The sequence below is a fragment of the Euprymna scolopes genome, chromosome 30 (assembly GCF_053919585.1).
Source record: "Euprymna scolopes isolate OS-2025 chromosome 30, ASM5391958v1, whole genome shotgun sequence".
In the NCBI taxonomy this organism is placed as follows: domain Eukaryota; kingdom Metazoa; phylum Mollusca; class Cephalopoda; order Sepiida; family Sepiolidae; genus Euprymna; species Euprymna scolopes.
In genome coordinates, this window is record NC_136511.1 from 73614434 (window position 1) to 73641752 (window position 27319).

General features: G+C 35.9%; 1 protein-coding gene across 1 annotated transcript in view; it reads right to left on the reverse strand.

Annotated features, from left to right (window-relative positions):
• The window catches only part of LOC145254524 (solute carrier family 23 member 2-like), a 92823-nt gene that overhangs the window by 51457 nt on the left and 14047 nt on the right, over positions 1-27319 (reverse strand). Inside the window, exons 2-3 of the mRNA XM_080113051.1 lie at positions 21252-21352; positions 16604-16686 (exon numbers count right to left, since the gene is read on the reverse strand). Of these exons, the coding sequence (XP_079969177.1) occupies positions 16604-16686; positions 21252-21352 (184 nt within the window). The remainder of the gene's footprint in view (positions 1-16603; positions 16687-21251; positions 21353-27319) is intronic.

Here is a 27319-nt window from a genome sequence, read left to right on the forward strand (position 1 = left end):
GTAATTATGCAGTGTATTCTTTTAGAATATCAAATTTAGAGAACTGGGTTGATCTAAAAAAATATCTATTGAAACCACTTTAATAGCAGCCCAAGAACAAGCCAATGGCAGTATGTCCATCAAACACGAGATCAACAAAACTGCAGAATCAAAATGTCAAACTTCTTTGAGACACGCACATATAAACTGATAAGGTTCTTGTACATTTTAACCCAACGTAATCTTTTTAAACAAAGACATGAAATTGGGTTAATCAATGACATGGTTTGACTCTTCGATACCTAAATGCTGGAGAAAGAAAATGACAAAATATGTTAAGATTTTAAATTAGTTGAACTATGGAAATGTAAAGAAGTCAAGGTGATTCGCATTGTCATTAAAACCATAACGAAAAACCACCATAAATGGTTTTAACAGATGAACAAGACAATTTCTTTTACAATTCGAGAAGATGCATGCCTGTTAAGAAGGGCGAAAGTGTTAAGGTTCAGCTTGAAGGGAAATTGGCCTGATGTTTAAAAATACATCTAAAACTTCCAAAAATTGATACTACTACGAGAAAAAAAAACAACCACAATAATAATAATAATAATAATAATAATAATAATAAGAAGAAGAAGAAGAAGAAGAAGAAGAAGAAGAAGAAGAAGAGTAACTCATTTTTTCTTTGTTGGTAAAAACGGTCAGAATTGAAAATATTATATATATATATATATATATATATATATATATATATATATATATATATATATATATATTATGGAAAAATGCGCGCATGAAAAGTAATATTCTTAAGATTTTATTAAACCTGGAAAAGTAAAGGACAAGAAATTCAACCTGGAAAAGTAAAGAACAAGATATTCTAGTAAAGTAAAAAATAAGAATTTTTTAGACTTAAAATATTGCAGCTAAAAATAAAATTTGAATATTGATAAATATTTTATTTATTATTTGCATATGTTGTTGTTTATTGTTGAGTTAGAAAGGGTGTCAGTCGCTGGATTGAACTTATTTCCCCCCTATTATTTGCATATATTTATGTAGTGAAAATTGTTTGAATAAAATTAATGCATTAGTTTGTTAGTTAGTAGATGGAATTAATAATTTTATAATTTACATAAAAATTAATAATTTTATTATATCATAATTAGGATCATTTGATTTTTCCAGGCATTGCTATTGTATTAATATATAAATTTATAAGATTTATTAATGATTGTCAAAAAAAATTAGCTCTCAAACACACATTTATGCAATATTTATCATTCAATCACAGTAGTTCCGAGCCAGGGTCTCTACCGAGACTGCGGTTCATGAATTCGTGATCGGTATAGAGCGTAAACTAACAGAAAAGAAGATGGCACTCGGTGTCTTTTTAGATATCGTTGGAGCTTTTGACAACATACCCTTCAGTAGTATGTTCAAGTCGCTACGAAAACTCAATGTGCCACCAGTACTCATTCGATGGATTGAGTATATGGTGAGGCACAGAACAGTTCAAGTAGAATTACTGAGGGCAACTGTTAAAAGGGAAGTAGTTAAATGAAACCCCCAAAGTGGGATTTTATCACCTTTACTATGGAACTGTATGCTGAATTCTCTTTTAAAGGAGTTTAAAAATAGGAATATTTATGCCCAGGCTGCTGCTGATGACATCGCAGTGCTGGTCGCGGGTTCAAAAGCATCATTGGTCAGACGCATTGCCAAAATGGGACTACATTTTTCATCAAATGTGATAACGAAAAATTTGAGTTCATTCAAAGAATATGTATATCATAGAATTCACTAATATTTTTAATCGATAAATTCATCATTTTTTGCTATAAAATCATAAGGAGAGTTTAAAAAAATTAGTTATTAAAAAAAAGTTCGGTTTTTTAATTATAAAAAAAACGATACACGGGATTGAACCTAAAATCTTTCCACCAACCCCCGGTACTCTAACCGTTACGCTAACATGTCATATTGGCAAAATCGCAGTAAAAAATATTTATATACAAAAAAAGTTATGCAAAATAAAATAAAGCGTTAGTCACTTATGTACTTACTCTCCTGTTTGTGAACTCACATATTTTGTTGTAACTTTTTTTCTACTGAACCAATTTTCGAAATTTTTTTTTCAAAATGTAGCTAATGAGGTGTTCTATCCAACTATATAACCTGTTTGAAATTTGGTTGCGAACGGAATTAGTGCTGGGGATTTGAATGTGTCTCGATTCATTCAATTTCGGACTTAAGCATATATTCAACCACTACCGTGGTTGAATGATATATATATGCGTGTATGTTTGCGCTAAAAACAAGGGCTGTGACTCCCCCCCGCCTTATCCCTACACCCTAACTGACCGATAGAGACCTGCCATTTAATTTAACACAAGAACTCTAAAAGGGAGGACGTAGCACATGCGTGCCGGACGGGCTCTTTAAAGAAAACCATCGAAATGTGAGTTTAAGTTTAAAAAAAAAAAGTTAAATTTTACTCCGAATTTATTTCAGAAAGTAGTATGTCTTTGTTGCGATATAAACATAGAATTTTGCACTCTCTTAGAACGAGGGATGGAAATACTAATTACTACTGCGGCCGGGGAAGTTGTCTACCTCCTTTTTTTCTTCACCCCTCCCCGACAGTTCTAGCGACTAAGCAGCATGGAGTGAGGTAGACCTATCTTCAAACGCCTTCTTTCAAAGCATTACTACCGACTTTATCTAAGTAACATACTTAGATAATATTTTCTGTGTGTCTGTTTATGTCTTTTATGCACGCGTTATAGTGCACGATACCTCTCGTATACATGAGAGCTATACACTATCCCTGCACTAGAACCACAGGTAAAACAATTCTGGACCCAGTTTTGCCTCAAAGACCAAAATATGAAAAATCTTAACTACAAATAATCCAAACCGTGGGACCCAGAAGAAAGATCTGGGTGTCATGATCGACAGGCGCTCCTGCCAGCATGGGGAACCCGGTCGTCATCCTGCGAATGTTGGCCAACTTTCTAATTTCAGAAACTCAAATAACATGGGCGCTGATCACGTAAATATAACCTCTAATTTCAGGGAACAAAATGATACCGAACAAATACAGCACAGCAATGATAACCACCAAAAGGAAAAAAAACGAAGAAAGAAATGGACAACAAAAGAGAATAAACTTGTAATGGAATGCTACTATAGAAGTCATCCTAAATATAGATATGGAGGTTATCGAAAACATATGAAAGAACTATGGGACCCGTCCAATGACTACCATACGACAGAACAAAGAATTGCGGACCAAGCAAGACTAATACTCAAAAAAAAAGGCTGGCTCTCTAAGCTAGTACTAACAGAAATACAGCGAAACATAAATGAAATTAGACAAGAAGTATTCCCCAATGAGACTGTACGCAGAGAAACCCCCACAAGTTGAAGCCTCACAAGTAAAAACACCAAAGGCCGAGGGCCTACAAAAACCGAACTCTACAAACGTGGAAACCAAGAACAATGAAACAGAACAAACAGAGAATGAAGCAAATGAAATAAATAAAATAAACAGCTGATGAACGAGGAAAAAACAAAGCTCCCATCGTTAAGGAACCAAGAGCAGAAGAAATTAAAAACAGAAACAGACAAGGTTAACAAGCTCCTCCCGCACATCCCAACAGATAAAATCACAGACTTAAACAACCTAATTTACGCAGGCGCCAAAATTGTAAGTATGAATTTCAAATCAGAAAAACAATCAGGAACAAGTGGAACGACAAACCTGGATGGGAAATGAGACTAGAAACTCAAATACACAAACATAAAAAAGAAGCCAAAATGACCAACAGGAAGAAAGCAATGTGCAGAAGATGAAACATTGGAAATTTGACAGGGAGAGGCTAAACAAGAAACACGAAGAACTGAACCAAAAAATAAAAACAAAGGAAGCGAGATTGAGACGATATAGATATAAATCTGAACAATGCAAACAAAACAGGTCATTTGAAACTAATGAAAGCCAATTCTACTAAAATGTGAACGGAGAAAAAACAAAAACAGAACAAACAAATCCGACAGAAACAAAACTCGACTGGAGTAAAATATGGGAAGAGCGACGAGATCACAATAGAAATGCCGAATGGCTGAAAGACATGAAAGAAGAGTTGCAACTCGAAGAAGGAACAGTGAATGAAATCAGCAAGGAACCCTTAAAGAAAACCATAGGAAAAATGGCAAACTGGAGAGCACCAGGACACGACAGGATACAAAAATTCACAACCTTACACGAAAGGCTAGCCCAAAACCTGAGAAGATGTATACAAGAAGTAAGCGTGCAAGACTGGATGACAAAAGGTAGAACCACACTGCTACAGAAGTACACGGAGAAAGGAACCGTCTCTAGCAACTATACGCCGATCACGTGCTTACCCACTATGTGGAAGATACTGATAGCACAATTGAGGGAACAAAACGGCTGAAATAAAAAGGAAACCCCTTGAATGTGGAAAATAATACAAGTATACAATATAATGAAGAAGCGTTACAGGGAATGAAGAACACTGAAGCTGCATATCTACAAGTTCTACACCCCCATCAAGCATCCCCTCCCATTGTCTTATCACCGCCTCCCCCAAAAATGATACCAAAGAGCCGAGAAGGGTCAAAGAGGATGGAAAGACCGAGGAGAGAGCGCTGACTAGACCTCGGCTGGACAGGCGCGAAGAAAACTGGGACCTTGGGGAGATTTAATGCCACTCAAATTCCAGTATAGACCAATGGCCACTGCCAGCGAGAAATCAATGGTAAGAGACTGTTGCGATGACGCAAATTTATTTGCAAATGCTATCGAAGGAGGTGGAGAGAGGTGGATTAAGGAAATAAACATAATTTTTCTCTATATATTCCTTGTTTCAAACAATAAATTCTTAACTTTAATATATGTGTATATATTTTGATTTACAGAATTTAACTTTAATCATTAAACTTATATATTGCTCTATTTTTTTTAAATATTGAGCTTTACCTTTTTGGCTAGGATCATCCTGAAAGTATCACTTCAATGTAATATCTGACAGGATAATTCACATGATCTCTAATCTGTGACTTATCTATATATATATATATATATATATATATATATATATAGTGAATGAATGATAAAAGTCTATATTCCAAAGGTCATGATGCTGACCACCTTATAATTTATTCCTTTAATTCAATTGACATTTACAATTCTTTACAGTATCTGTTTCGTAGCGCAAAATCAATCACTTAATTATTATATCAATCATTGAATCAATTTTGCTCTTAACTTATCAGAACAAATAGCAACAATCAACCATCAAAAGGAAATAAAGTGCGTTTTGACATGATTGAAATCCGAAAATTGGAAGAGAAGCTGTAAATACCGAAATACGTTATATGTTTCCATTACGCCATTTTGAATTTATATATATATATATATATATATATATATATATATATATATATATATATATATATATATATATAGTCATCAAATACAGTACTTTTTCGCTGTTTCATAGCACATCGGTGCGGCTAGACAGGTAACTGCCTCAAGCCAGGATCAAAACCCGACCGCCCAAATGACAGTCAAGGTTTCTCACCATTACGCCATACAGCTGCTACTGTGTGGGTAATGAATTAATGATGTTTTTGACATCGTCCAAATGCCTCCGCTCGATTTGTTTACACAAACAGCGTCACTTAATGCGCTAATGGCAGTTTGTATATCACTTCCCGACATGCTCAACCCAAGATAGGGAGCATTATATATATATATATATATATATATATATATATATATATATATATATATATATATATATATATATATATATATTCGCCCAAATCCCTAGAATGTAGGGAGATTAGAATGCAAATGAGAAAACTTTCTAAGAATCCCCCAAGAAGAATATTTTATACCGAAATGCAATTATCGCGAAAAGAAAAAAAATCGCTACACATATACTTAACCTAGTATATCTAAATGAATAAAAACATCTACCTTTGATCTATGTTGATAACTCGCATCTCGCCAGATCAGAAGCACGGGCGTGTGATTATGAAATCGTCCCCCATCCTTCCTACTCTTCTGACCTTGCACCCTCTGACTTTCACCTCTTCCCACTCACGTCACGGTTGGAAGACCAACCTGGGGTGTTCTACAAAAACGGCCTCTAGAGCTGCATCAAACGATGGGAGAAATGCTTTTACTCTGGGTGGTTCCTATGTAGAGAAAGACTAATAACATTGCCAGGTTTCGTTGCTCTATTGCTATGGGAAGTGTGTCAGGGGCATTACTCAATGCATGCCCCTCGTATATATATATATATATATATATATATATATATATATATATATATATATATATATATATATATATATATATTGTAAAAGGACGTCATAAGTACAATTGTGCTTGTTTTATATTGTAAAATTTGTATTTTTCTCTTTGTCAAATTAAGAAATTTTCTTCTACATGCACTTTCTCTTCTATAATCGAGACTTTGCTTGACCGATTACATAGTCCGTGAATGTATACACGAGACAAACTGAACACCTTTCTGAAAGCAAATAGATACCTTCGCTACGCAAATCTCATCTTCTACGAAAACTTAAAAGAAGTTTTTCTGTACCTAACATCAAATCAAATTTTCAGGAATAGCGTTTTCTTTTTTCTTTTTTTTTTTTTTTTCAAAAACATTCTATCTGTTGAACACACAATTATCGGACTTCTTCCCAACAGAACACAACGTCTTCCAATCAAATGTCAACAAGCACTTGTTATGAACCGTTCCCATACGTAATGAAAATTTGTACATTAAATTAATTATTTTCAATCGTCGTATAATATTCTCCATCATTCAACTGACAATCCAAACATTTTATTTACTCTCATTCTCGAGTGTCTTTTGGCCTTGATATATGGTGATACATTACTAGAAAAAAAAACGAGCAATACAAATGAAGAAACGTAACTTACACCATTGATGTAGACCAGGACCGTTGACAATATTCCATGGTAAAATCAATAACGCTGAAACCAATGGAAGCAATCGCGACAGATACGGTGATCGGGCTAATAAGACGCTGAAAGTGTCCTGTGATACCGGAGGCCCCGGCTAAGAATTCGATAAACGAAGCTAGAATCAAACTTCCGGAAAGCTGAAAAAACAAAATTGACTGCATTTCTAGGACGAAAAATTATCGTTATCCTGTTTGTTTCCAAAAATATCTCTTTCAAATAAGAAGTAATTATTATATGCAATGTGCCTTAATTATATTACGAGATATTTTCATAAAGGCATTTAAAATTGTCGTAGTCTCTTAAAATTTAACTATGCTATTGGTATCTTGTGGTAGGCTCTTGAAAATTCGGTATGTTATTTCTATATTGTCATAGACATTTGAAAATTCAATAAGTTATTGCTATGTTGCCGTGGACTTTTGAAAATTCATCATGTTATTGCTATGTTGCCGTGGACCATTGAAAATTCATCATGTTATTGCTATATTGCCGTGGACCATTGAAAATTCACCATGTTATTGCTATGTTGTAGACTCTTCAAAATTCAGTATGTTATTGCTATATTGACGTATACACTTCAAAATTCACTAGGTTATTGCTATGTTGTCGTGGATTCTTCAAAATTTAGTAACTTATTGCTATGTTGTCGCAGACTTTTGAAAATTCGCTATGTTATTTCTATGTTGTCGGACACTCTTGAAACTTATAACAGTATGTTATTGCTAAGTTGCCGCAAACTCTTAAGCATTCAGTATGTTATTGCTATGTTGTCGTTTACTTTTGAAAATTGATTATGTTATTGGTTTGTTGTAGTAAACTTTTGAAAATTCAGTATGTTATTGCTATGTTGTCGCAGACATTTTAAAATAAGTATTTTATTGCTATGTTGTCGTAGACTCTTGAAACTTCAGTATGGTATTGCTATGTTTTCATAGGCCCTTGAAACTTCAGTATGGTATTGCTATGTTGTCATAGGCTCTTGAAACCTCAGTATGGTATTGCTATGTTGTCGTAGGCTCTTGACAATTCAATATATTATTGCTATGTTGTCGTAGACTATTAAAAAATTCAGTATGTTATTGCTTTTTTGCCGTAGACCCTGCAAAATTCAGTATGTTATTGGTATGCTGTCGTAGACTCTCCAAAGTTCAGTACGTAATTGGTATGTGTCCGTAAACTCTTGAAACTTCAGTATGTTATTGCTATGTTGTCGTAGACTCTTGAAAATTCAGTATATTTATATTATGCAGTCGAAGTTTATTTAAAATTATGTATGGCATTGCTATATTGTCGTAGGCCATTGAAACTTCAGTATGTTATTGCTATGTTGTCGTAGACTCTTGAGAATTTAGTATGTTATTGCTGTGTTGTTGTAGATTCTTGAAAATTGAGTATGTTGTGATAGACTTTTGAACATTCAGTATGTCATTACTATGTTGACTCTTGACTGTCATTTGTTGTTATGTTGTCGTAAACTCTTCAACATTTAGTCTGTTATTGCTATTTTAGCGTACACTTTTGAAAATTCAATATGTTATTGCTATGTTGTCGTAAACTCTGAAAAATTCGGTATGGTCTTGGTTTGTTGTCATGTTGTCGTAGACCCTTCAAAATTTAGTATGGTATTGCTATTTTGTCGTAGACTTTTGAAAATTCAGTATATTATTATGATGTTGTAGATATTTGAAAATTTAGTAGGTTTTCTGCTATTTTGCCGCAGAATCATGAAAATTCAGTATGTTATTGCTATGTTGTCACAGACTCTTGCAAATTAAGTATGTCATTGCAATGTGGTCGTAGACCCTTAAAAATTCAGAATATCATTGCTATGTTGTTGTAACCTCCTGAAAATTCAGTATGTTATTGCTATGTTGTCGAAGACGCTTGAAAGATCAGTTTGTTATTGTAATAATATCGTAGACTCTTGAAAACTCAGTATGTTATTGTCATGTTTTCGTAAACCCTAGAAAATTCAGTATTTTCTTGCTATTTTGTCGTAGACTCTTAAAAAACCAGTATGCTATTTCGATTTTGTCGTAGACTCTCCAAAATCAAGTATTTTATTGCTAAGTTTTCGTATACTCTTAAATTCAGTATGTCATTGTATGTTGTCGTAGATTTTTGAAAATTCAGTATGTTATTGCTACGTTTTTGTAGACTCGAGAAAATCCAGTATGTTATTAGTAGGGTGCCATAGGCTCTTGAAAATTCAGTACGTTATTGGTATGTTATCGTAGACTCTTTAAATGTAAGTATGTTATTGCTTTATTGGTGTAAACTCTTGAAAATTTTCTATGTTATTATTATGTTTTTGTAGACTCTCCAAAATTAAGTATATTATTGTTACGTTATCGTCGACTCATTATATTGTCGTAAACTATTGAAATGTTATTGTATCTTGTCGTAGACTCTTGAAAATTCAGTATGTTATAGGTGCGTTGTCGTAGACCATCCAAAATTCAGTATATCATTGCTGTGTTTTCGCGAACTCTTTAAAATTATGTATGTTATTGTTATGTTGTATCCCTTTAAAATTCGGTATGATGTTGTTATGTTGCCATAGACTCTTCAAAATTCAGTATGTTATTGCTATTTTGCCGCATACTCTTGAAAATTCAGTCTGGTATTGTTATGTTATTGTAAATGCTTAAAAATTCAGTAAGTATGTTGTCGTAGACTCTTGAGAATTCAGAATGTTTTTGTTATGTAGTTGTAAAGTCTTGAAAATTAAGTATGTTTTTGTTATGTTGTCGTAAAGTCTTGATAATTCAGAATGTTATTGCTATGTTGTCCGAGACTCTTCAAAATGTAGTACGTTTTTGCTATGTAGTCGTAAACTTTTGAAAATTCAGTATTTTATTTTTTATGTCATCGCAGCTCTTGAAAATTCAGTATGTTATTTCTATGTAATCGTAGGCTCTTAAAATTAAGTATGTTATTTGAATATTGTGTTAAACTCTTGACAATTGAGTATGTTATTGGTACGTTGTCGTGAACTTTTTAAATGTTCAGTATGTTAATGTTATTTGTCGGAGACTTTTGAAAATTCAGTATGTTATTGTTTTGTGGTCATAGACTCTTCATAGTTCAGTATGTTTTTGCTATGTTGTTATAGACTCTTGAAAATAAAGTATGTCATCGCGATGTTGTGGTAGACTTCCAAAAATTCAGTATATTTGTGTTATGTTATCGTACATTCTTGAAAATCTAGTATGTTATTGCTACGTTGTCGTATCTCTCAAAAACTCAGTATGTTATTGTTGTGTGGTGGTAAACTGTTGAAAATTCAGTATGTTATTGCTATGCTGCCGCAGACTCTTGAAAATTCAGTATGTCATTGCTATGCTGACTCTTGAAATGTCATTTGTTGTTATGCTTCCGCAAACTTTTCAAAATGCAATCTATTATAGCTATTTTGTCGTACACTCTTGAAAAGTGAGTATGTTATTGCTATGTTGTCGTAGACCCTTCGAAATTCAGTACGTTATTGCTATGTTGTCATGGCTCTTGAAAATTCAGTATGTTATTGCAATGTTATCGTGGCTCTTGAAAATTCAGTATGGTGTTTTTATGTTGTCTTGGACACTTGTAAATTCAGTATGTTATTGGTATGTATTCGTAGACTTTCCAAAAGTCAGTATGCTATTGCTCTGTCGTCGTAGACCCTTTAAAATTTAGTATGTAATTGTTATGTTGTAGCTCTTAAAAATTCAGTATGTTATTGCAATGCTTTCATCGACTCTTGAAAATTCAGTATGTTATTGCTATGTGTTCGTAGCTCTTGAAAATTAAATGTGTTATTGCTATGTTGTCTTAGCTCTTGAAAATTCATTATGTTATTGTTATGTTGTCGTAGACTCTTCAAAATACAGTATGTTGTTGCTACGTTGTCGTAGACTCTTGACAATTGAGTATCTTATTGCTATGTTGTCCTAGCTCTTAGAAAATTCAGTATGTTACTCTTGTGTTGTCGTAGACTCTTGAAAATTGCCGTATGTTATTGCTATGTTGTTGCAGACTCTTGAAAATTCAATATGTTATTGGTATGTTTTCGCAAACCTTGGAAATTTCAGTATTATTATTGCTATGTTGTCGTTGAGTCTCTTGAATTCAGTATGTTATAGTTTTGTTGTCGTAGACTCTTGAATATTCAGTATGTTATTGCTATGTTGCCATAGACTCTCTAAATTTAAGTATGTTATTGGTATGTTGCAGCAGACTCTTGATAATTCAGTATGTAGTGTTATGTGGTCATTAACTCTTTCTAATTCAGTATGTTATAGTAATGTTGTCGGAGACTCTCCAAAAATCTAGTATGATATTATGTTGTCGTAGACTCTTGGAAGTTCATTGTGTTATTGCTATATCGTTGTAGACTCTTGAAAAGTCAGTATGTTATACTTTGTTTTCGTAGACTCAACAAAATGCAGTATGTTATTATTAGTGTGTCATAGAGTCTTGAAAATCCAGTACGTTATTGCTATGTTTGCGTAGAATCTCCAAAATTCACAATGTTATTGTTTTGTCGTCGTAAACACTTGAAAATTCAGTATTTTATTGCTATTTTCTCGTAGACCCTTAAAAATTTAGTATTGTTTTATTTTCATTTAAAGGAATCGTTAATGCAAATTGCTTTGTTCATACTGTTTAAAAAATAAATTAGGTATGAAAATTCAGTTTCTTGCCACATTATTTTGAACGTGTTCCTTTTTCTTTTAAAGACTGAGTTCTTTCTCTATTGCTCTAGTAGCTGTGCATTTTGTTCAATAAGGCCTTTGAAAGAGGTTTTATTTTACATCTTCATTTATTTACAATACTAGAATTTATTGAACAAAAATGTATTTCCTTCGTGGAGAAGATCATTCGTCTGGACAAAGTTGACATATCCTCGGCGGACGCTCAAGCTAGAAAGCTCTGGAGATTGTGGTATCGTAACTTTAATTACTATTTGTCAAGTATTGCTGCGTTAAACTCAGATAAACTCGAAATTCTTTATTTAAACATCGGTTCCACCGTTACTGAGGTTATCAAGGGTTGTTCGGGATTTGAACACACTTTAGAATTACGAATTACGTTATTCATGCTAGACATCTGCTTTCTACGCGTCTGCAACAAGAAAACCAGTCTGTCGAGCAATATCTTCAGGTCTTGAATCGACTTGCCTCTGACTGTTACTTTAAAAACGGTACTGCTACTACTTACAGGGATGAATCTGTCCGTGATGCATTTATACGTGGTCTCCGGTCCTCGGTAATACGTGCTAGATTACTTGAAACCGATACGCTAACTCTCAAAGAGACTACTCAATGTGCTAGAGCTTAAAAACAAGCTCACTTTCGTGCTGAATCATACGCTTCCCCGATTGGAGCAGCTCCTCCTCCTCCTCCTACTACTACTACTACTACTACTACTACTACTACTACTACTACTACAACTACAATGTGTCTACTGATCCTGCCGACGAGGCCACTAATATTACTAAAATTTCTTATTCTACTGGTTCTTGTATGGAGTGCGACTCTGTACAATTTTCTGCTGCCCTGCCTGCTCATGGCAAGTGTTACAACTGTGGAGGGAGACGTCACTTTAAGGATGATCGCCGTCATTGTCCTGCCCGCGATAAGGTATGTCGAAACTGTGGTAAACTCGGGCATTTCTCCAAAGTTTCTTGTTCTACTATGCCGACACCTTCACGTTCTACTTCTGCTATTATGGTATCCCATGCTAAAGGTGGTGATAGGTGCCCTCCCATTACTAAAATTGTTGAATTTAAAGAGAAAAAAATGAATTGCCCTCATAGACACCGGCAGGTCTGATAACTTTATCAGTGCTCGTACTGTTAAAACAATGAAGCTGTCGACTTCAAAACGTAATTCCGTAATTTCCATGGCACCATCCGCCGTTTTTCTATATGTTAGTGTCATGCTGTCGTAGCTCTTGAAAATTCAGTATGTTAGTGTTATGTTGCCGTGGACTCTTTAAAATTCAGAATTTTATTGTTATGTTGTCGTAGACTCTTTAAAATTCAGAATGTTATTGCTATGTTGGAGCTCTTGAAAATTCAGTATGTTAGTTTTATGTTGTCGTAGCTCTTAAAATTCAGTATGTTAGTGTTATGTTGTCAGAGCTCTTAAGAATTCAGAATGTTATTGCTATGTCGTCGTAGCTCTTGAAAATTCAGTATGTTAGTGTTATGTTGTCGTGGACTCTTTAAAATTCAGAATTTTATTGTTATGTTGTCGTAGACTCTTTAAAATTCAGAATGTTATTGCTATGTTGTCGTAGCTCTTAAAAATTCAGTATGTTAGTGTTATGTTGTCGTAGCTCTTAAAAATTCAGAATGTTATTGCTATGTTGTCGTAGCTCTTAAAAATTCAGAATGTTATTGCTATGTTGTCGGAGCTCTTGAAAATTCAGTATGTTAGTTTTATGTTGTCGTAGCTCTTAAAATTCAGTATGTTAGTTTTATGTTGCCGTGGACTCTTTAAAATTCAGAATTTTATTGTTATGTTGTCGTAGACTCTTTAAAATTCAGAATGTTATTGCTATGTTGTCGTAGCTCTTAAAAATTCAGTATGTTAGTGTTATGTTGTCGTAGCTCTTAAAAATTCGGTGTATTATTTTTATGTTGTCGTAGCTCTTGAAAATCCATTATGTTAGTGTTATGTTGTCGTAGCTCTTAAAAATTCAGAATGTTATTGCTATGCCGTAGTAGCTCTTGAAAATTCAGTATGTTAGTGTTATGTTGTCGTAGACTCTTGAAAATTCAGTATGTTAGTGTTATGTTGCCGTAGCGTCCTCGAAATTCATTATGTTATTGCTACATTGTCGGAGACATCTGATTGCTCAGTATGTTATTACTATGTTGTCGTAGACTCTTGAGAATGCATTATGTTATTGGTATGTTGTCGTAGATTCTGGAAAATTAAGTATGTTATTGCTATATTTTCGTGGCTCTTGAAAATTGAGTATGCCAGGTTGTCGTAAGCTCTTGAAAATTCACTATGTTATTGCTATGTTGTCGTAGCGTCTTGAAAATTCATTATGTTATTGTGATGTTTTCGTAGCTCTTGACTGTTAAGTATGTTATTATGTTGTGGACTTTTGAAAATTCATTACGTAATTGCTATGTTGTCGTAGCTCTGGAAATTCAGTATGTTATTGTTATGTTGTCCTAGACTCTTTAAAATTCATTATATAATTGCTAGTGTGTTTAGTTTTTGAAAATTCAGTATGTTATTGCTATGTTGGCGTCAACTCTTGAAAATTCGGTATGTTATTTTTATGTTGTCGCAGCTCTTGAAAATTCAGTATATTATTGTTATGTTGTCATACATAGACTCTTGAATATTCAGAAGGTTATCACGATAAGATTTTAAGCTTTATTTAAATTAAAAAAACGGAATAGGCCACTTAGTAGAACCGCAAACATAAAGATATCAAGGTTTCGGTTTTTATTTTGATTTTCAGTCATGGCGTCTGCTTTATTGGTGCTTCTATATTTTGCAAACGAAAAAATATATAATTTCGAATAAAACAAACGGTGCCTACGTGACTGTCATGTCGCGAATTGTAACATATCCAAAAATTACAGAAAATGATTAGGTAGGAAAATAATTATTAGTGAAAAACTGTTTTCAAAAAAGTTTATATGGGGAATAATTTTTTCCGACATTTTGAATTATGTTCGTCACGTGACGTAAGCAACAGAACTTAATTATCTTCCCTGCGGTTTTGATTACATTTTTCTAAGTCGCCTCCCTTCTAGTTTCCGTTGGCGTCCAGTCATAAAACCCATCTGTCTGCTAAGGTGTTGCGTATTGAACTGATTTCCCACGTAACTACATCTCAAAATCTATGTTTTTATTACGTCACCACTACACGTAGCCTAAAGATCTTTGCTTGGTTTTTGTCAGATATATTTGCTTATATTATAGTTAGCTTAAATTCCATCTGTTAGATTAACATCAAATTAAACTATTAAATGTAAATATTTCAACTGAACATAACTTTTCACATCTTTCAAATATTTCTATCTAACAATTATACTTTTACCAATCATAATAATCGACTATTATAATTTTATCATAATAATCGACCATTTTAATAGTTTCCGGTGTTTTCCCAGTAGACTAACAACATAACACACTTATATAATATAGCCATATATAAAGTTACGAAGTCACATATGGACTCTAAAAAGGAAAAAAATCTTGGTATCAAAAGTTGCTCATTGGAAGAAAGGGGAGATTAGCAATAACTCGATAGTCTGAATTGTGGAACTCTCTTCCTGCTGACTGTTTTCCACTTACCCATATCCTTTTTTTTTCTTTTTTAATGGTTAAAGTTAACAAGAATCTCCTATCTTTGCGATAATGATTTTTCGTTCGTTTTAACTTATTACTTCAAGTGGCTTAACATCTTGTCTTAGGCGATTTTCATAAAACAAGCATTAATTTAGCTACTTATACGTTTGCTGCTGCAAATAACGTTGCAGAGTATTCCTCTTTTGAGATAGATTTAAATGGGAAAGAAAATTCAAAATGTTTGAAATATTTAAATGCATATAAAAATTATATGGAGTCAGTAAAATCCGTCTATTATTACCGTTTCTGTAGCACGTTTGCCTGGATGTGCAATTCAAGGAAATATATTTTTATTGAAAATCGATCCAGACAAGGCAACATAGAAAAAAGGTCCAGTAAAAAATTTTCACCTTTTATCTCGAAAACATTAAGGTTCTGATGATTGGTCAACAAGAATTGTCTTGACCAATCAAGTGGAGATAATTTAAAATACAAGGGAGATAATATATTGCCACCATATACAAAGGGGGGTAACCTATAAATTCTTTTTATATGTAATTCATATAATGGAGTTAAGCAAAGTTATTTTTTTAACAAACAGCATTCGCTATTAGGACAAACATGTAGATGAGAATGATAGTTAAAAAATGACCAATCTAATGAATGATGACTCATCATCAAAAAAAAAATTAGTTTGGTTTGGTTTGGTTTAGTTTGGTTTGGTTTGGTTGTTTTATGGCATATCAACTCTTTTTTATTTAATGCCGAATCCAGTTATTGTGAAAATAGCATTTATGTGCATTTAGTTATTTGGTAGAAGGTTTTTATTCTTTAAGCTTTTTGTCAATCATTTGTTTGTAGTGTTTGGTTTGGTTGTTTTATAGTGGATTTTATCGTTTTTGTTCCCTGCCCTGCAGAACATGAATGAGTTTTGCAAAAACATACGGATCTTCTCAAAAATTAGCCCTTTTAGGGATTCAAATGATATTTCAAAAGGGTTACAGTATTAATGTCTGGTATATTTAAAGTTAGGAAACCAGTCAGGAAGTGGGGAGATAGAAAGAGAAAGAGAAAATTGGAAGAAGGTAAAAGGGGGAAAGGTGGGTTGTTGTTTTTGATTTTGCAGAACATAAAGTTTTGCAAAAGGAAGTAGAAAAACAAAAAGCATCAATGTTAGGTGCATTTCATCTCAGGAAGCCAATATCTTCAGACAGCCTGATCTGGTAACACCAGAAAAACTTTTGGGAGAAAGGAAAAAATGTATTGAGAATTATTTTACCAATTGTAATTTTTCATGTTTCAGTTCCAAACTGTTCTCGACCGTAACCTGGCTGGCATTAAACAATTGGGTCTCATTTGATGCTAGAATTTAAAAGAATATAGATTGTTAAAAAAAGCAAAATTAAAAAAAAAAATACAGATCTTCTAAAAAAATTACTCCTTCTAGGGATTCAAATGATATTTCAAAAATTAAACTAATGATAGGAATACCACATAAACCCAAAGGAACTGAAATTGCAAAATAAAATCTCTAAATTATCCCACCCTCTCCCAAAATAAAACAACGTGATGACACCAGCCTCGGCAAAGAAAATATATATACAGGGTGACCCCCAAAAAAAACGGGCCTAAATCTAATTAGGCCCCGTTTCTTAGTATTTTGTCCAAATGAAATGAAACTTTGGTCATAACTAGTTTATAATATTCAAAACATCACATCAAAACACTAGGGTCTTTGGCCTTTTTTTTTTCTCTGTTCTACAGCATATGTTCTAGATGGTCTCCATTTAGCTCCGTGCATTTCTTGAAGTACAGCACGAAGTTGTCCATGATGTTTTTACAGACCGAATTGATAATGGATCTCATCTCTTCCCTGATGGCTTCCTTGAGTTCCGTGATCGTTCTGGGTTTCCCTGCACAGACTCTGTTCTTAAGATAGCCCCCCCAAAAAAAAATCTGGTGGGGATTAGGTCCGGGCTATGGAGTGCCCACTCAAAATCAGTTCTCTTTCAGCCAATCTTGGGATAGGTTTGAGGTGTGAGAACTTGCTCCGTCCTACTGGAACCAGAACTTGCTCATGAGTGACGGGTAGATGGTCTGGAGCTCACTCTTGAAGATTTTGAGGACCTCCACATACTGCTCCTTGGTGACTGTCACTGCTGCACCAGATTCTTTGATGAAGATTGGTCCGATGATGCCTCTGGCCGAGATTGCAGTCCACACTGTGCACTTAGGAGAGTGCAGGGGCTTGGTGGCTACTTCATTGGGTCTCGAGGATCCCCAGAAGACATTTGTCTTGAAGTTCGCCTTTCCATCAAGATGGAAGTGGGCTTCATCTGAAGTCCAAAGGAGGTTAAGGAAACCGTTTTTGGGGGATCACCCTATATATATATATATATATATATATATATATATATATATATATATATATATATATAGAGAGAGAGAGAGAGAGAGAGAGAGAGAGAGAAATAGAGAGAAAAAGAGAGAGAGAGTAAAAAAGTAGTCACACACCTTAGAAGATATTTATTTTTAACAGAACTTAAAGATAAATTAGAAAACTTTAAATGTCAGGAAAATGATAAAATAATTTTTATTTACTTTTGTTGGTGTTGCAAGTCCAATATTTCGCGAAAATAGCCTCATCAGGGTAATAAGTCATTTACTTGACATTTAAAGTTTTCTAATTTATCTTTTAATTCTATTCAAAATAAATGTCCTCTAAAAGTGTGTAACTACTTTTTTACTTCATATTCCTGCTCGGAACTTGAGCGACGCACACGTTTAAATAAATGGACAGCACGTACATTTAAATTTTTTTCTCAAAGAAATTACCTCCTTCATAACAACAAAATGAAAAAAAAAAAAACTACGGAGTGGACTAATTACCCGGATGAGGCTATTTTTCGCGAAATATTGGACTTGCAACACCAACAAAAGTAAATAAAAATGATTTTTTCATTTTCCTGAAATTTTAAGTTTTCTAATTTATCTTTATATATATATATATATATATATATATATATATATATATATATACAGAGAGAGAGAGAGAGAGAGAGAGAGAGAGAGAGAGAGAGTACTAATCTGACCTCCATTAGAAGAGTGTAAGAGTACTGAGGTCTTGGGGATATTTATCGTGATCCAAATCTCAGAGAAGATCAAAAGCAAGCAATTAATTGTAAGCAACTGTTGCGATAACAGAAAATCACTTTCAATAGTTATCAAAAGAGTATTAGAAATTCTCAAGATGGCGGCCAAAATGGCTACCCAAAGTTGAATGTTTTCCTTAGAAACTCTTATAATTTTCCGATTTATATGATTTGAGTGTGGATTCCTATATTTTCTAACCTGCGGATGCATATTTATAACATGCTCTAATAATTCTCATTATGTACCAGTGAAAGTGTGTAGTGGTAGAGGTAGCACCTTTATTTCAGCAGTCAGCTTGATCCATTAGATGGACTACTGAAACTGGTCTTCACCGTTGACCCAACTCTCATCTATGGCTCCAAGAAGATGCCATTTGAAGTGAGCATATCGGCTATGATGCCTATGTGAAGAGACCAAGCACACTCTTTTTTTATTTAATTATTTGGACTATTATTGTATCATCTTCTAGTTGTTGTTTTCTACGATGTTTCGGCCAATTATTCGTCTGGCCTTCATCAAGTTTACCATGACAGGATGGGAATGTTGAATCCTCCCACTACATTCATAGCAATTGCTGCCTTCAATAGCTGTTGTGGGGTGGGATCGAAACGGCTATCTCTAGCTACGATTCCAGATGAGCGTGGAGCTAGAGGTAGCAGTTTCGATCCCACCCAAAGCTGGTCAGAGGATCAGTTGACCAAACCGTGGTGAGATTACAATCAATCGATCAAGCATGACATCGTGAAGGTCCATGATACAGTGATATTTTGAACCCAAGTCAAACACCTGTCATCGCTGCTTAAAAAAATCAATCCAGGTGAATTGATTAGGTAGTAGAGCTGACATCTATTCAATGTAGCTGCCATCAGTCTCAATCATAGCCTCAATACAGATCCGGAACTGAGAACATGCCTTTTCCACAAGCACTGGTAGGAGCTCCGTGAATACTCGGCGGGTGGCTGCGATCAGGTTGGCTTTAATGTTATGGGAGGTAATGTTGATGTTCTTGACATATGACCAAACAAAGTAATTCAGGTCAGAGTAGAATCGGAGCCAGTGGTCTGCCAGCGGCCACTTGATTGCACCAGGGGATCACCACACTCTTCACCACATCCAGGTACACTTCGGTGTTAACTTTCAAGCCGACTTAGAATATGTGAGGTGGCATGATGTGGCCCTCACTTGAAACAACATCATAGACCATATCTGTGGCCAGAAGCTTCGTTGAGCTGTGCCCTCAAGTAGTGAATCGTCCGGATTTGCATTTTGAGGGTGCATTTTGAGGGAGCAAGCAATGGTCCTGTTGTAAAAACTTGGATCGGTAGAGAGTATGAGTTATACAGCGGCACATCTCTAACCTCACTCGGTGAACATTGTGTCATTTTCAGACATGATAAAAGGCTTCTATCGTTCCATCATGTGTGTATATATATATATATATATATATATATATATATATATATATATATATATATATATATATATATATATATATACTGTAGTATAAAATCAATACATATTTATCATTTTTACATGTGTACCACCAATAGAAAATGTGTTAAAAACACACACACAGTAAAGGAATCGTTTTCAGCATTGAAAAAGGCAGATTTTTTTCTGATTCCGATACCCTATGTTTTTTATTCTCGATTCGATTACTCGTCCCAATATTAATAAATACCAAAGCATTCTGGAAGTAGACGCCATCAAATCAACGTATATATAAGAAATGATTAAAATTTATTAAACTAAAAGTGAAATAAAGTTCGTTGCAAATAAATTATCCATAAAAACTTAACAATAAGAAAACAAAAACAGTGGAGTCATAATGATCCTCTTTAACTATATGCAAAAAAAAAGGAAAGGAGAAAGTATTAAAGATTTTGTGGACGATTGTAAAGGATTATACTACATAACATTAACATGACCAATACTCGCTTACAACTTTTAGTTTGTAAATAAGACTAACTGTAATACTGAAGCGGTTTATTGTCACTCAAATCCCAGGAAACCCATTAATCAGACAGAACATCAATGATAAATGACTGGTGTAAGACGCGAAATGAGCTGCAATGAGGATAGAATGGAGAAAATTATGTTAGACATCATGGAAGACTTGCCTCCCACGAAGGCAGGGTTAGACACATGGTCAGTTTTTAAAGTCGGAAACATCCAGCTTCCTACAAAGGAACACACTAGATTGAAATCAGCACCTGTTTATTAAAGGCTCAGGAGTAAAGTGTAGGATCTGTTCTGTTCTGATACTATGCTTTATCTTTTCTATCAATCAATCAATGAAGGGGAAAATTTTTGTAGACTAAGACAATGGTTTCAGTCTGGAGTATACCATTTGGAGAGAGTTTGATTTTCCCCACATTAAAAAAAATGGCGATGTGTCTAACTACTGACTAGTGAGAAGGCAAGTAAATGGTGATCACTGGTAAAGATTCAAGTGAGATCTTCTAGTTAGTAAATAAATATAATTATGTCGGGGGGGGGGCATTATCAATCAACTTCCAAAGTAAATCGTCGAAAATTATCAGGGAAATCTGAGTTGTGCAATCGATCGGTAGAGGTAAAAAATACTTAAAATCTGCACAGAATCTTATCAGTCATATTCCGGAAACCCGCTTGTTTTTACTAGTGAGTGATCATGGATAACCATACGAGCCGGGATCCCTATTGAATGAGAAACAAAAAATAGTACTACCTAGCAATCGTTCTGCCAGCATTTTTTTAAGCTAGTCAGGAGTAATAAAAGCAATATTTCTTACCATCAGGAGTTGAGGCTATGTCACATTTCCAGCCATCGAGCTTGTTTAGGGCCAAAAGTGGTGGTATAAATGCATACGCCGGAGCTTGAAATATAGACAACCTGGAAAAGATATTAAATTAAATTCAGTTTATTTTGCAAAAAAATAAAAACAAGCTTGCTCTAATTTCCATGTAGTGAAATAATGGTAGAAATTTACACAGTAACCCAGCACCTGTAAAAATTCAGTTTGAATTTTGCATTGTTAATGCGTTTATTAACCATCTTTGAAGTCTATTCCAACGTCCAGAAATTCTGATTCAGAAAGCGGCTCTCCTTTGGTTCAACTGAAATCAGCGTTGAAATGGTCTCTTGTAATGTCCGTGTTGACCTTTTGCTGATGCAAGAGTGAATAATAAGTCGTTGGGTTTATCATAATTAGGGCTAGGACAATAGTATTTTATTTTCATTTTTTTGACTCTTGAATATGCATACGTTTATATCTTATATGGATTTATATAAAGTGACGTGGTTCTCGGTGGATTAACTGTGTCTAATCGTGTCGGATATATACTCGAGTGTCAAAATAATGATAACAACACTTGAAGAGATAGTTGGCCGAAATGAGATAAACCCGTAATCTTCGGCGCTCAAGGAAGCAAAGATTAACTATTTGAGTCGATTTTCATTGGACAAATCCGATAGACCTTGCATCATTTGAGTAGCCGTTCTTTAAATTTCCTCCGAATGCTGTATTAGATAGGGAGCAAATGTGTAAACACCATACTCTAACAGTAGTCTGACAAGAGAGACATAAAGAGGGAGAAATATTTCAGAGTTTACAGATAGTAGAGTGGTCCTTGTTATATTAGCAGCCTGAATGCGATGTTCAGATGACTTGAAGGACAAGACGACCAGAAAGCCAAGATCTTTTGTCTCCTTCACCTCTTTTATATTTTTACATGCATGTGTGCGTTCATGTGTGTGTGGGGGGGGGGTTGTTTCATACTTCTATAGTAGACTAGCCTGGGTGCCCGGTGTTGCCCGGGTGTTTAGAGGTGTGTGTTAAGCAAATAAAAAAGTGGTAGTAGTCAGGCAGGCTCGAACCCATACCGCAAAGGAGGAAAAGAATGTGAAAAAAAAAGTGACATCTTTGCAGTTACGTTCATCGCCAAACTGGAAGTGGGGAAGCTTTAAATTAAGGCTAGTCAATCGAATAGAGAGGATGAGTTTCGAAAATATCGGCGAAAAAAGCTACCCCTCCCGGTAGAAAAGTGCCCAGTTGAGAGTGCAGGAATTAATATTTTTAGCAACTTTTCCGATATTTGTCTTCTGAAGGGTCGTGTTTCAAAACAACACCAATCTCATTAAAATCCATCGCCTCTGTAGAAAGTTTTAGACATACATACATACATACATACATACATACATACATACATACATACATGATGATGGCAGCAAATTCGCTTTTGAACATTACCATCACTCGATATAGCACAAAACAAAAAGAAAAAAAAAGGTATATAGAAACACGAAAACATTCAGTGATGGGCCGCACGAATGTGGCTTTTAAGCCCTGCCAAACTCTGGCACACATTGCACAGACATGTGCACCATTAGCAGCACGTTCTTGATGTTCTTTTTTATGTAGGATCAAATGCCGTTTCAAACCGCCTGGCGTTTTGAACGTCCGCCCGCAGTTGACACAGGTTAGCTCTGCAACTCAAGACTGCTTTGTGGCCCACTGCGCCGATGAGTAGTCTGGTAGCTCATCAGCCCAGCTCTGCTCAGACATATTCTTCTGCACACCTCACACTCCAGACCAATTTCCCATCCACAGCTCCTTTCACCCTTCCTTTCCGGATATCGCGCTTCAGCCGCTCATACTGGGTTCGATCCGCCTCAAACTTACCCACACCTCCCCGCAAGGTCTTTTTTTCACCCTCCGCGATCCAAAGCAAGACTCTCCCAGGTTCTTTCATCAATCTCACATTTTTTTAAGGTGGATCTTAAACAATCCTTGAATCTCAATTTAGGCTTTTGAGCCAGACGTCTTCCCTTGGCGAGCTCGCTATAAAGAAGTTGTTTGGGAAGTAAACTGTCTAACATCCTCATCACATGCCCACTCCATCTCAGTCTATGCTTGATAACGTGAGACTCAATGTTAAGGCATTGGGTTCATTCAAGCACCTCCACATCACTGACATACATCTGCCAACCCACACCTAAGATTCGCCGTAGGCACATCTGGTGAAACCGCTCGAGACGTCTCAAATGCTTCCTGTATGTTGTCCAAGTTTCACAACCATAGAGAAGAGTAGAGAGAACGCATGCAGTATAAAACTTAATCTTAGTTGGCAGCAAGATCCCATGGCATCTCCACAAACGCCCGTCCAACTTTTCAAAGGCATCACTTGCACTGCTGATCCATAATGATACCTCATCATCCAGGGCACCAGACATACTCAGTGTATGCAAACTTAGTGACAACCGCTATCATTGACCCACAGATATAAACTGATGGCTCATAGTATGGCATGCCCGGAGCAGGCTGATACATTAAGACAGTTTTTTTCAGATTGATGGTCAGTCCCAATGTGCTGCAGGCAACCGCAAAGGCGTCCACAAGATGCTGCATATCAGTCACTGTATGAGCCACCAGATCACAGTCATCTGCATAGAGCAAGTCAGGAATCGTGTTGGTGAGTACCTTTGTACTTGCATTGAAGCGCCTAATGTTGAACAACCCCCTAGTAGTTCGGTAACGAATATAGACACCATCAGAGCACCCCCCAAATGCCATCCGAAAGACTATGGTGAAATACAATGCAAAGAGTGTGGGTGCTGGAATGTCTCCCTGCTTAACACCATTTTCTACTGAGATAAGATCAGCCAGCTTTCCCCCAAAGTTGATCACAGTCTTCATATCATTGTGGAAGAGCTTTAAGATGGTTACAAACTTGTCAGGACAGCCAAGTTTTTTCAGAATCTTCTACAAAGAATCCCTAGTGACTGCATCAAAGGCCTTAGTTAAATCGATTAACACCTGATACAGTCCCTTTTGCTATTCTATACATTTCTCCTGTAGTTGCCTGGCTGTAAAAATCATATCCACTGTCCCTCAACATCTTCTGAAACGACACTGCGACTCAGGCAAAACATCATCAGCAATGTGCTCCAGCATTCTGTCTAGCATGATCCTTACCGACTACTGACAACAAAGAGATGCCCCGATAATTTCCACATTCATCTCTGCTACCCTTCCCCTTGTATAGCATTACAATCAATGCATCCTGCCAATCCTGCAGAATACACTCATCCCGCCAAGTAGTCTGCAACAAGTCCACTATGCGTTGCATCATCTTGGGTCCAGAACATTTAAAGATCTCCGCATACAAATGGAAACTTCCCATTGTTCAGTTTCTGGACAGCTGATTCAACCTCATGGAGAGAAGGAACCTCTGCAAAGATATCCTTGACCGGATTGCTAGGAATCGACCTAACAAACTCCTGATCAACATAAGAAGGTCTATTCAGGTCATCGAAATGCTCCCTCCATCTATGAAGAATGTTGGTAGGGTCTCGAAGAAGATCCCCACCATCGTTCGAGCGCAGAGGAGTGATAGGTGATCTGGACGGTCCGTAAACCGCACGCAGTAGGCTGTATAAGACCTTGGTGTTGTTCGAATCTGGGGCGAGCTGTATTTCCTCAGCTTTCTGCCTCCACCATTCATCCTGCATATTACGCAACCTCATCTGCACCTCGTGCTTGATTGCCTTAAACTTGTCCCTCAATCGATCTTGCTCACCATCCATCAAACCATCTCCAAGTTAAGCGTGCAATGCCCTGGCCTTTGAATCAAGCAGAGCCTGAATTTCAGTATCATTCTCATTGAACCAATCCTGATGTTTATGCTCACAATAACCTAATACCCTCTCACACACCTCATAGACAGATTCCTTAAAAGCAGGTCAAGTGTTTTCACAATCAATCTCTTCCATCTCCTTAACTAGTTTCTCCCTCACAATATTGTCCCTTAAACGGACAACATTAAGTCGCTTTGGGATAGCCACACTAGCCCCCCTCATCTTGGGCTTCACAACACACTTAATCTTTGCATGGACCAACCGATGGTCGGTCCAGCACTCTGCACCCCGCATGACACGAACACTGCAGATATCCCTCATCTCACATTTTCTGACTAACACATAGTCTATCAAGTTTCATTGTTTGGAACCAGGATACATCCGGGTCGTCTTGTATTTGTCCTTCTGCTGAAACATGGTGTTACCGATTTTAAAACCCATCTCTGAACAAAACTGCAACAACATCAGACCATTGCTATTACACTTGCCCACTCCGTGTTTACCCAGCACATCCCAGGTTTAAAAATCTCTTCCCACCCTAGCATTAAAATCTCCAAGAATGAAGCAGGGAAAATGCATCTAATTACACCGCACAAATCAAGGTAGAAAGCTACCTTTTCATCTTCTGTTGCATCCATAGTGGGTGTATAGACACTCAAAAAAGTTGTATAACGACCAGTTACCAGAGGTAATCTCAAAGTCATGATCCGGCCACTCACACCACAGGTAAGTTCTTCCTTTATAGCAAAATCCATGCCTGATTCCCTCTTACATCGATCCGCTCTACCACTCCAGAAAATGGTGTAGGCCCCAGCCAACTCAGAAACTCTCCCTCATCAACCAGCCTGGTCTCAGACAGAGCAACTATGTCCATGTCATAACATTGACATTCCTTAGATACAAGAGCAGATCTACGCTCTGGATGCGATATTGCTGACGGCAAGTCAAACATCATCCACACATTCCAATAGCCAATGGTCATTGTCATATATTTCCTCGCAATAGCATAATGACGACCGGATCCAGGCTGTGGAGCCCTGAAACACCTGCCCGGTCAGGCCCTGGAAGTTCCAGTTCCCTTATTGCCATTTACGTTCATAATCATATTTTCCAACTTCATTGAATTTTTGCCATTTTAGGTTAGAGTCAGCCTTTTTGCTATCAAGATACACGACATGGTAAAAAGTGTATCTAATTTATATCGAGCAATGCCTGTGCATGAGGATTGTTATAGTGGGGAAAGACTTTGCACCTAGACAATCCCACTCTCTAAACAAGTGCCACATTGATCCAAAAAGAAGAGCAAGTCAACATCATTGGATGCAGCAGTCATCGCAGGTTTTATATCAGAGTTTTCCTTCTCCTAGGGAGGTTGCCTTCACCACGGCTTACAGAGCCCTCTCCACCCACCATGCCATTTGATCCATGACTGGAACTTAGGTTGCTGAGCAGCAGAGCATATTCCACACGCCGGTGGGTCCTATATGCCGCAGCTTACAGGGCCTAAGCTCCTCTGGAGGTTTCTCTCAGGGTTACCTCACCCTTAGCCTTTGGTTAAATAACCTTGGCCCACAAGGCATATATATACATACATGCATACATACATACACGCATGAGCAAAAAAAATAGCCAAGAGTGAAAGAAGGAAGAAATCGATGTTTCAATATTTTTCCATGACTGTTTGTTAATTTGAACTGAAAATTTCTATTTTGCAAATCATTATTATTATAGCATATAATAATAAGTGGAAAAATGAATCCTAAAAATGGTAAGACCGCATCTTGGCGAGGATATAAAAAAAACGAATTGCAGGATTAAGGCAGTCCAAAATGACGTACAAGAAGATTTTTGATATTTTAAGAAAAGAAAATGTGAAAATATCTCTTTCTGGAGTGTAGTGAATTGGTCAAAGGTTCGAAGTCGAATGCTTGTGAAAAAGGGAAATCTGGATCTGGCCACCCTAGAGCATTGACTTTGAAGGACGACCGCAGGTTTAAATTAACTGTTTTGAAGGATCGGAAGAAAACTTATGTTGACCATAGCAAAGAATTCAAAATAGAGGCTGCAAATTCTCTTTCTAGATACAGTGATGATCATATTTATTGGCACGGTAAAATAAAAGTTAAATTTTGTCTAATAAATTCTAAAAAAGGGATTAAATTAAAGAAAATAATAAAGTATATTATGTATTTTTAACTGGCCTTTCCGATGCAGCAATCGGAT